At 39.1% G+C, this 12401-nt stretch overlaps 1 protein-coding gene across 1 annotated transcript in view; it reads right to left on the reverse strand.

Moving 5' to 3' along the window:
* LOC115233924 (epithelial discoidin domain-containing receptor 1-like) overlaps positions 1–12401 on the reverse strand; it is a 144187-nt gene that overhangs the window by 48429 nt on the left and 83357 nt on the right. The window contains 2 exon segments of the mRNA XM_029804571.1: positions 1332–1636; positions 2379–2526. Coding sequence (XP_029660431.1) covers positions 1332–1636; positions 2379–2526 — 453 coding nt within the window.

Consider the following 12401-nt stretch of genomic DNA (forward strand, 5'->3'; position numbering starts at 1 on the left):
CCGCGACTACAACGCGCTGAATCACGGATATGGCGAATGATGCGAAAAGTTTTCTATCTGCCTCTCAAGAAGCATCCGGGAATTGTTTTTCTTCCATCAAGTATCTCTGCTCAAATTTCCCGACTTGCCCTTAAGTTTCGTGAATAAAAGTTGAAATTACGAAACAGGGGTATGGAAACGTCTGGGTTATGAAGGGTGTAAGATTCGCTGGAGAAATTCCGCATCCAGCGCGAAAATCACGACGTTGATATTTACAATCGGTAAATAACTTTTTACGCGTCTTGCGCATTTAATAACACGATTTATTAGTTATATAATTGCTATTATATCAAAATCATCCCCGCAAATATATCAAGGTTTTCCGTGCTTAAATTCCAACTAAACAACGCATGTCGTAATAACATGTGTATATGAATTCCCCATTGGGATTCGCAAGATTCCTCGTGAAATAACGCGGCTAATAGCCGACTCAATGCGCAGAGACCGTGGCAGATATCAAACTGCCGGAATTGTTGTTCCACGGTGTATTGATATTCAATGGGCGTCTGCCTGATAAAGCGTCGAGTGGAATATTCAATCAAGCGTGACGGTGAGAAGGGGGAAGAGAAAGCGGGGTGAGGGTGCATCTTGCCGACCAGACGCTGCGCGACTTAGGCGGATGGTGATGGTAAAAGGTGGAGAGGATCACGAAGAACCCGTGGATGGCGAGCGTGTTGATCGACGCTGCTTGCGCATTCCTGACGAGGACTAAGGAATAATGTCGCTAAAGCGAAGGTAAACGATTCCTCGGCGTCAACGAGTTCACGAAGGAATCTCGGCTGGGGAAAGTAATTCGATATAGAAGCGGCGCGTGCTCCGTTCTGATCACCTGGATTCTTTAGGTTCTCCCGGATCGTTATCCGTGCGGCGGAATCACGACGAACGATCCAACCGATTAGACGTGTGTTTAAAATGGAATATATTTTGTTTAAGGGAGGAGAACGAAATCTTCGCGCGCATTTTTTTATGTATCTCGGCTTTCGATGCGAGTATATCGCGTGCATTCGGTAATCTTTTAATAGAAAAGATTTACGCATTACGCATTACATCATATACTTTTACGTAATCGTAATAATAATGTATTATTATTTAAAATGTCACTATGAATGTAACGAGTTATATAATTAGTTGCCAGATTTTTTTGCGATATTAATTATAGCTATCTATATATCTATTTAATTTATTAATTATATCTATTTTTGTTATTTTAATCATATTTTTATATAGAAGAAAATGAAGATAATTATCTTCGTTGTGAGTTAATATATTTAAATACATCTAGCTATACGAACCTGGACACCTCTGGTGAATTCGTTATTGCAATAGATATGGACGGCGGAAAATTCTCTGACTTTGTCGAACTCAAACTTGATCTCGACCGGCTGGTTGCGGCTATCGTTTCTCCAGCCTACCCAGCCCTGGGCGCGATCGTTATCGTAGTACAATTTGAAATTATCAGGTCCTGTTCTGCCATCCGTCAGTTGACCCAGACCACGGCGCAACTCGCCGTCCCAGTGTCCGTCGTAGGTCGCGTCGAAGAATTCCCATCCGTTGCCCCTTTTATCGCCCTGGGGCATCGAGTAGGACACCACGCCGTCTGTGGAAGGAAAAAGTTAAGATACGATGTTGACCCTTTTATCCATGGCGATATACTGTCTTCGATTTGTTTGAGAGCAAGTTACGCGCGAATCTTAATTTATGACTGATAAACAAAGAGAATATATGTATATATATAGTAAGTATAAATTTTATATCGCCAGACAGTGGATGTATATATAATGTGTGTGTGTGTGTGTGTGTGTGTGTTGAGTAGAATTTTTGAATACATTTTTTAACGTTTGATTAAAATGTGTAAATATAAATTAAAATTGCTGTTTTTTAAACGAATTGGAAATTATAAAATTAATCATTTGCTGAATGTAAAAATATATCTAAATTATACTTTTTGCATCTTGTTAGCACGAAGCATTGCAGATATGTAAGAAATCAAGAATTGAGTTTTACTCACATTTCAAACTCATACTTTAGACTTTAGATTATTTCTAACTCATATCTCATATATTTGTTTAAAGTAAACTAGTAAAACAAACTGCTCATACGAACACATTTGAACGATGGTCTAACATGCGCGTTAATGATTTATCGCATTTCCGGCATTGGAAACATCTATTCGACGCCCGTAGCTAATTCGATTCCCGGGTGAAAACGGAATTATACGAGCAAGATTTTGAAAAGCAAATTTGCTCTGGCCGTAGCCAGTATCAGGGTTAATGGACAGTCCGTCGGGTGTACCGGTCCGGGGCAAGTTTCACGAAAATTGGCGAGTGCAAACAGCTTACCGCTCCAGTAACACCCGTAGAGCTCGACCCGCATGCAAACCGTCCGCCTGTGATAGCTGTAGGGCAGAAAACGGATCTTGCTCGCCCACAGAGGCGGCTGCAGCTCGTGCTTGGACTCCAAATACGTGTTCGTGTTACCCTTTATTACCTGAAAGCACAGAAAGCGCCGGTTCAAGTATAGGACAATTTCAGTTTTCGGTCCGGCATGGCGTTTGAGCTTTACCAGACCGCTCGGTGCGAGTCTCATTAGCCCTCTTTCAGCGACGTTACATTAACTTCGGGGGATATTTGGGCACGTGCGCCATTCCTCGTTTTATCCTTCGTTTTTATAGCTTTTTGTACTGCCGTATCGAACGATAGCGATGCCGACGAGACATACGAATAGCTTGAGAATGTAAAACAGCGAATTTTTACAACGTGCATCAATTTTCGAAATAAGATTTTTAAGATAAAAAATCGAGATAATTTTTAATGTATCGTACGTACATTTTTTTTAGAGCTAATAATTGTAACTTTAATTATATGTTATCTTATCCATACGTAAGAGAGAAAAAAGTTTACATTATTGACAATTATCTCGTTATTTATTGCGACCGAATCATTGCCATCGTGTTGCAGATTTCATACGTTAATGAATTTATGAGAGAGAAAACTTATATAGCGTCCTCGCATGTATCAATCAGTCAGCCTGGCAGGTCGGAAAAAGCATCCGACGCGTTACTTTATATCCCGTTTGGAATGTCGCGATTGTCTGACAGTAGTTGTTGACATTTATATCGTCCGGACAATGCCTGCGCTTCAGCAGCGCGAAATACGTCGGGTTCCCTTCCTCCTCCTCCTCCTCCTCCTCCTCCTCCTCATCCTCCTCCTCCTCCCTTCCCCCACTCTCTGGACATGGATATGTCCCGTCATAGAATGGACATTCCGTTCCACGGGATCAGACGGGGGCTAAGGACTAATTTCACTCTACATTCCACCGCGTTAGACACGTTCCGACAGAGGGGGGGGGGGGGAGAGAAGGAGAAAGAGAGATATACATGTGTGTAGATACACAGAGAAGCCAACACGGACCTGCGAATCGACGAAGGGACGAAGGGTTCGCGGCAGGCGTAGGAGGGGGACGGAAAGCGAGAGAGGGTTGAGTTAAACGTCCGCATTCCCTGATCCCCGTCGAGGCGGCGAACGTGTTGCCGTCGTTGACGACGTCTCTCTCTTCTCGAGCGTGCAGGGGCGACGGTGCAATATTGATTCCACGTTGTGGGTTTATGAATAAAATAAGCGGTTTATCCGACGGCGGTGTGTAGGGTGGTGTGTACCGTGTACAGAGGGTGCGGGACGTGCGGGCGGGTGGCACGGTCCCACGGGATCACGCGAAGTGGCGCGTTGCCCATGGTGAGTAGATAGCCAGGTACGCTTATGTACATAGGTATACGTGACGCGAACACATAGCAGGCTAGATGGTACATATTATACGGGGTGTATCGGAAGTTGTGCGCTTTCTCTCCTATAATTACAGGCTCTCCGATGGACTGGAAGATGATGTTTCTTCGGCGCGAGTCTGACGGCAGGATTAATTAACGAGTTATTTAACATTGAAAATTAAATTATATATAAATATATAATAAAAAATTAGAGTTGCAAATTGAATATATTTTAATAAAAATTTAATTCCGAGCTTGAATAAGATATTTAATATTAAAAATTGAAATATTACAAGACGGTAATTCAGTTATTTTCTCGCAAAAAAGAATAGGAAATAGAAAAAGATATATATAACTTTCGATACATCTCACATTGTATAGACACATATAACCGCGTGTTTTCTCTTAAGGAAAGCGTAAATGGCGTGTATCGTTGTCCGCTAAACCTGTATAAGCATGTGCAGCAGCAGTCTCGCAACACATAGTAGCGCGACAAAGCATTTTGTGGCAGGCACGACGCATTCTGCGCACGTCCCGTGGCCTAACATACGTTTTATGCCCTTAGCCACCTTCCACCACTTTTCGGTGTACCCATGCGCTGACCTCGACTACTGTACTACTGTCGACGTGCATGCTACGCTCTTCACGCAGATATCAATAATCTTCTTCGGACCGTTTTTACATAATACCGTTACATACGTTACTCGTCCGCTAACAGCTGATCTCTTTTCATCTCGTTTGCGAATTTTGAGAATTTTGTAATTTACTTCCTATTTTGGTTTCTTATCTCGCGATCGCTATCTCAAAATTGCGCTGCTACAGCTTCGCAAATTTTTGAGAACACTATTCGAGCATATAGCAAAGTTCAATTACCGCTATCAAGACATAAAAGTGTTTCAAAACTTTCCACTGGCAACCCTTATTTCCACCCGCTAGACCCGCGCACGGCCGTATTCTCTTTCCAGAAACAGACACTTCGAAAGTATTCCCTAAGGCGAGCCCTTACCTCCTTACCAACGGATAGCTTACTGCACCCTGGGTGAAGAACCTTCCTCTCCCTCTATCCGGGGGTCGATTCTTCCTCATTTCATGGCAACCAGGGACCCATTTCAACTGCGCGTTATGTTGCTGCCAGTTCTCACAATGGCGTAGCAACAAGATCTTGCATTTCCGATAGTTAACTGCCTATATATTATGTTTACAGAGTAAAATAAATGTCCGTATATACGTATTTGTCTTTACAATAGTTTGGTAACATATCAAAGTTAGCAACGACTGTATGGATAAGAGCGAGTTCAAAATATGAAAGATCGAAGATATTTTTGAGTAAGAGATATACAAGTAAGCATATCTTTAGTGGTAGAATATAAATTAAGAATATTATTTATGCAGAGATACACTGATAAATATTTTTTTACACATATATGCATAGGAACTAGATTTATTAATAAGGAAGAAATTTAATGAAATACTTTATATTATCAAAATATTTCACATGTCTCGGTAACGTTCAAATCGGTAAAATTAACTGACTTGCGTCAAACTTGATTACAATATATGTAATATTAAATACATGTATAATATCCATCATTTTCGATTTATGTCGTATTATTAATTTGCATTAGATCGTTGATTCATGAGAGTAATTACCATTTTCATGAGCTATTAATCATCTAATCATCATATGTAAATCGTCGAATTAAATGCATTTCATTCGGACGTCACTACACAAATATATGTATAAATAAATCATTGTGTATCATATGCATACATATATTATCTAAAGCGTTGTACGTGCGCGCGCGAGATAGGCAGCTATTATTGTTTATTATCTCACTTGCTAGAAAAAGGTTTCGAAGATTAGACGTTTTATCATTGTAAGATACGGCAAGATACTACTTTAGTGCCTTTCTAGCATAATCTCCTGCTTCTTCTATTTCTACTTTTGCGTGTCTGCGTGCTTTCTGCTGCGTGCCCATGAGGGTCAAGTGTTAAGCGACGAGCCATTACAGGTAATATTGACCTGTAATAGTCTTGGATAATGTTCGAGACTCTCTAGCCGCACGGAAAAGATATACACTTAACATTACTTTGTGTTATCGTAAAATTATAGACAATATATAATTCGTAATAATTTGTGCAAATTGGTATAATAACGCGTGTTTCCTTATATAAAAAAATATAATTCTATTATTTTACATATAATAAAAAAAGGATAAATATCCAAAAAAATATCGATATTCGATATATGTTGATAAAACACGTTGCGGAATTGTTGGCAAAATATGTAGGAGAATATGCAGTTAGACGGAACGTAAGATGCTTCTATGTCAAAATTAAGGAATGTTGACGGAACAGAAAATGAAAATAGTGAGTCCCATTTTGCAAACGAATGACAACCGGACGACGTGACCGAGCACGAGATGGGACATCTGTCCGCTCTTACACGTCTATCGCGTTGCTCCGGGGTTGCAAAATTATGCAGCTGGCACTTTCTCGAGACAGGAACGGGGGTGCACGATGGTGGAAAAGGGATGTGCACAATGTAAAAGAGTCAAGAAGATGCAGCGGCTCGATGGAACTTTATCGTGACGGCTTCTTCAAATCGTAATAGCTGCATGCGCAGTTTACGGCGGAAGTGTATCTCGTAAATATGCATCTCCGACGACGTCACGATCGAAATGCATCTCAAGGATGCTAGATGCGGTTATAAAGTTTCTAAATTCAGATGCCATTTAGAGGATGAGTCGCTTTTGCGAGGCTTTATCGCGATTGATATTGAAACGTAAGATTAGCCCCATTTTTCGTATTTTTAAATATACTCGTAAATATACTTTATTGTAAATATACTTTAGAGCGATCTAAAAATGACGAGGTATAATTCGGATGATGATGATTTGGAATATTTAAATTCAATTTCATCAACTATTTTCGCAAAAGACCTTCTTCATTTATTCGAAATTTATTAAATCTTTAATCCTTGTGCTCGTTATTAATAACATCTTCCTCTCTCTTTCTCTCCTCTTTCTCTTTCTCATCCTCTTTGTGTCCAATCTGAATAAATTTTAAGTTTTCTTTCATACCTTTTAATTATTTTTTAAATACTTTTCTCACGGCCCGCTCTATATAACTTTTTACATCAACTTCGCAAATGTTCGCTTTTGTTCTGTTATGGTTTTGGAAGACGGAAAGAGGTTGGCGAAAAAATTTGGTGAGCCAAGCGAACCGTGATCTTCTTTCTCGTACGCGATTTTGAAGTGTTCATAACTTATGCCCGTGTTCGTTTTTTGCCTGTCGAAGCGTCGCATAAAACGAATTTATTGCGTTGGCGTATGCATGTCGTGACGGTGGCTGTGCCGACGCGAATATTTTCATGCACTTCTCTTGAATGACGCTATTGGAATTTCGCTCGTCGATGGGCCGATATTTTTAGGTCGTCCTCTATCTATTACCGATTATGGTTCTACTATTCCGCTTCCATCGGCCTTTTATCCACAGAAAATATTCGTTTGATCAAAAACGCGTGTTGCTTGAAGGTAACTCAATTCGGTTTCTTTAAACAGGGACACAAATTTTTCGTCCGGATATTGGAAAGACATTCTCTTGCATTTTCTCTATATTTTTTGTTTATAAATTTTCTATCTCGTATTGTAGAAAATTTACTTTTATAAGAAACAATACAAGAGATCCATAAATTAATTTTGCGAAAATTATATAAAACTATATAAGCCTTTTAATTATTTTTTATTCACACGATATTCTTATAAGAAATACTCTCCACTTTCTACTATTTACTACTTCTTATAAGGAATACTCCAAATTTTATCTTCCATCAAGAATCTAATCAAAATATGAGGATATTTCAGATAAATCATTAGAGCCACTTTATTTTTGACTGTGATAGCATTTTTTTATCGCGAAATGTCCTGCCATACTGTTCTCGGAAAATCCGCGTCGATCTTTATCTATTATTACATCTGTTGATCTCGATATGCAATAAAAGCGTAACGTTAATGCGCGCCGTTATCGCGATGCGAGTTATTACGCGATATCGCGTTCGCGGGACATATCGCAGTCGTTGTTGATCCGGCGCGTAGGCGTATCTCGTACCGACACGACTGGGGCTATCGCTCTCGCACAGGTTACACTTACAATTGCAATTATACACACCGCGAAGCGTCGGGCACGCACGCGCGTGTCGTGACGTCGGTGAATTATCCGGACGCGTTTCGCTAATGTCCCCGGCTTCCTGTGCGTGCAACATTACAACCGACATCATAGTGACGGCAATATCGCACCGCGTTGCTTCCTTTATTTTTTTCCCCGTCCTCCACCCCGCCCTTGCTGTCGCGCGACTACCTGGAAACAGTGTGTGATTTAGGCGGAACCGGCATCGTCCGGGAATCAACGCGAGCAAGAGTCGCTTGCGTGTCCGCTCGCTCCGCACGCACGCATTCGTCTCCTCACGCACCCCATTTGCGCACTTATCCCCCGACAATTATCGGATTTCCGCACGAAATTCTCCTGCTCGAACCCACGCGAGGACGAAAGCCGACGGAGTCCGCCTCGGAAGGGATAACGATGGATCAAGAAGCTAAGTCTGTCATCTGTTCACGAGCATTTCCATAATTATCACTTTTGCAAAAGTTATTCCAAAGTTGCTTTTTAATCATATAGATTTTATGATTTTATGATTGAAGCATGCTTGGGGAAAATAAAATATTTATCATACGATTATAGGATGATAATATATTATTAAATCGTTGAATTTTCTGCAAATCGGATTTCTAAACTCGTTGAGTTTTAAAACTGTATATATTGAGATCTTTGAAAATTTTAATGTTTATAGTTAATAATGGGATGGTATGGCATTTCGTAATATTATAGCAAATTGAATAAAATTTTGTATATATTGTTGCGGGAATCGATAATATCCGCTTCATCGATAACCAACTAGAAAAAGCGTTATTCGTGTTGGTGGTACTCGCGTTTACTGCATGAACTTCCGTGATTAAGTGTCATTTTAAAATGTAACGCATAGAACACTCCGCGTTGTTAAAATCTGTGGAAAAAGAGGGTGACATGTCAGTTGCCGCGGGTCATTGTACTCTGCCGAGAACCGTGATTAAGAGCCATTTCAAAACTGATGGCAAATACCGATATGTCGCTTCTTTGAATGTTAAATGGGACCCCGCTCTGATTAACCGTACCTTTTACGCGAGTGTTGTTTCGAAGATTTTAATCATTTTATATGGAAGAGAAATTGTACAAATATAGAACGATATGATACGCGTCGCTCATATACTTTTTGTCCGTAATATTGTATTTTATTTTTACTCCAATCGAGAAACGTAATACACGTCGACATTTTCAGTTAATTCCGCGAATATAGTTTTTTATATCCATGCCAAAGTGATTTGTGTCGTCGGCATCTCGAATATGCTTTCAACTTCTGACACCTATTAAAAGTAATACGTCTCTCCTTAACTGCTTGCGTCGCACTAAACAAGATAACAAGCTAAAAGGTAGAAAAAGGTTCGGAAGCGGACTGCGAAGCACAGTGACGCTCATTAAAAACTATGGCTGCGGCGGAAGAAGTAAATGGGACATTTTCGATGTTCCGGCGTAAGCACCCTTCGCGAGTTTGTTTATATCTCTTAAGTGTAGTACATACCTACAATTACCGTCGACGCGTTCTTGATAAATACATCATTAAAATTTTTATCAACATGAATGAGTGTGTGGTCGATTATTTCCAAGCAATTTCCCGATAGTCGACAAGCAAATAGTCCATGCTTTCTATTTCTCGTCCAAGACAAGAGACAAGATATAATATTCGTGGACATGTGTTTAACAACGTGAACACGGTCAATTTGTAGATGTTCTTTCAGTTTCTAGCGTATGTCCAACGATACACAGCATGTGGTCCACAGGGAATAAAAGATATTCATATATTGTCTTCTTTGTAATGGACAATGTCCTCTGCTTTTATCTTCTTCTATAGCGTCGTCTTTTAAAAGATCCTTATTTTATTGTGACTGAGAATAACTACTTTTTTTTATAGCCATGTTTTCTTGGCAAAAAAATATATAAGTTGCGCAAATATTTTTTTAGTTATATATTTTTACTTAAACACAACAGATGTTTCGAACTGAGCAGTTTGGAAAATGTGAAAACGCTGTAATATACAATTCGTATACAGAATACACTTCATCTGTTTGCAATCAGAATCCACAAACTGTTGTTGGATAATGTTTGTTAACGATGTTTGCAGCTCAAAGGATGGACTTTGATGTGCTGATTAAAAGTACACCAATAGCATATATAGAAACATGAAAGTGTGTAATTAGTACTAAAAAAGAGATTAATGTTTTCAAGAGAAAATTCAGCGGCGGTGTATTCGGGATAATATGCAAGTTTGGAAAATTAATTACGGATGTTGTGGGGAAATTAAGATAAGGCATTATTTAGGAAATATGAAGGAGCTTCCATATATAAAACAATTATCTTATTAAAGATAATTATCTTATTAAAAAATTGCATACTTTTTCATACACAAGAAACGATTTATAATTTTGAAACATATATCTTATTCTTATTTCTCTTTGTTATTAAATCACATCGTGCTGCAATAATTTTAGCCATAATTACTTTTTTTCTATAATTACTCGTTTTTCTCACATATTAACAACCCGTATAATAATATATTAAAGCGGTTATTGTGTATTTGAGATCACTTATTTCAAACTTTGTTGACAATAAAAAATACATGCGCGCAATTATATTAATGAACTTTATAAAATAAATTATTTTTCAAGTATATATCGATTTTTCTATATAAAATAGAGTTCTATTATTCTCAAACTTTCTCTTGAATCGTTCTGTTTAATCGCATTAATCATGATATTTCGATGATATAGGGAAAATGTACATCATATATTCGTTAAAAAAACTGAGAAATTGAGTGAGAAAAAAAAAATATCATCATTTCGAGAAAACTTCTCTACTTCTCGCGGAACGTATCATTTCCTGCAGGCTGCGAACTGCGCAAGCTGCACTTGGGCAAATTTACTACGCCGGAGATTCCAAGAAAATCTATTTAATCTCGCGTCCGTCGATGGAGCACGGTCGATGGAAGCATGCCGTGCCGCGTAGACTAATGAGAAGTGGGGTCGGTTTTTGACGTGGGGTATTTATTATTGAGACGAGCGTTGCAGCCGCGCGGTGGAAGGAGTTAGAAGGTGTTTCTCTCTTTCTTCGCGCGATAGTGCGCGCGCGAGAGGGGATGAAAGATGGAAAAGAGAGAGAGAGAGAAGGAGAGAAGAGAAAGAGGGAGCGAGAGAAAAATCGCGCCTCGAGCTTTAATTACCTCTGACGGCCTTTTGAAGCTGTAGTGCCTGCGTCTTTCATCCCCTTTTTTCGTCACAATTATTATTAGTATTCTTTCTTTCTATTCGCGTCATTTCACCTCGGTGTGCGTGCGATGCACCTCGCACGCGCACACAACTGCGTACATCGGAAAAAAGATTAGGACTCCTCTTTTGTTCTCGAAACTGTTAAGGACCTCATGGTTTCTTATCGCCAAGCTTAGCGCACGAATCTTCGTTTTTCTTCTCTCGTCCGGGTATCTATGTGAAACTCGCTGGAAAAATTTCCCGCAGCGTGGTACGCGGGAAAGAGAATATTTGCTGTCTCAGGTATATTTGCTGCGGAAGCAAAAATTTCGCTTCCTTCTGCAAGCGTCTGCCAAGTTAATCTCATTTCGTCGTACAATAATTAGTCGAATTTCTCTGCATAACCACTTTACGTTTATCTTCAAAGAAAAAATATTTCTTTCCAATTTTATTAAAAGAGATTAAAAAAATTATTAATAAATATCTCTCTGCTGATATATTGTATACATACAATATTTTAAATCAGAGCAACATGGAATATTTTTTATGCATAAATTATCAATGTGTCTTTTTGTTATAGCAATTGTCAGATTGCAACAATATTTCACTTACAACAAAATTGATAAAAACATTTGAATCTTTTAGTATATGAATATAACGGTTTAATTCTATTATCCTTTTTCGGTTATTTTTTTACGATGGGGTAAATCTCAAATCAATTATTAATCGCGTTAATAGATTTCGTTTATAATCAGAAAACTGTATCAAGATTAATAATCGAATTATGTTTAACGATAAAGCGATGAATAATCATGAGATAGAAGGGATTATACAACGTTTGCATGAAATTACGCGGTTGAGCACCGATGACGATAGACATCATCTTCAGTATGTGCAACGGAGAGGCAGAATCCTCCGGTGCATTAGCGCCGACGCAAGCTGGCTATCAATATTAACAAGATAGTAATCGGACGCCAGATATAGAGATACGTTCGATCGATAACGAATAGCTGGTCTCTCGAAAAAGACAAATCTATACGGTACTGAAATGTTCGATCAGCGTCATCGTCGTTTTTCCCCCCGATTGCTAACCGCGTCGCGGAATTTTACACACGAGCAACTCCTTACGTGTGAATGCGTTCCAAAAGGATTACATACGCCAGGTTGATAATAAGGCAATGAATAGTGATGAGCCGGGATATGTCACA

The sequence above is a fragment of the Formica exsecta genome, unplaced genomic scaffold, assembly GCF_003651465.1.
Source record: "Formica exsecta isolate Colony F162 unplaced genomic scaffold, ASM365146v1 scaffold191, whole genome shotgun sequence".
NCBI lineage: Eukaryota > Metazoa > Arthropoda > Insecta > Hymenoptera > Formicidae > Formica > Formica exsecta.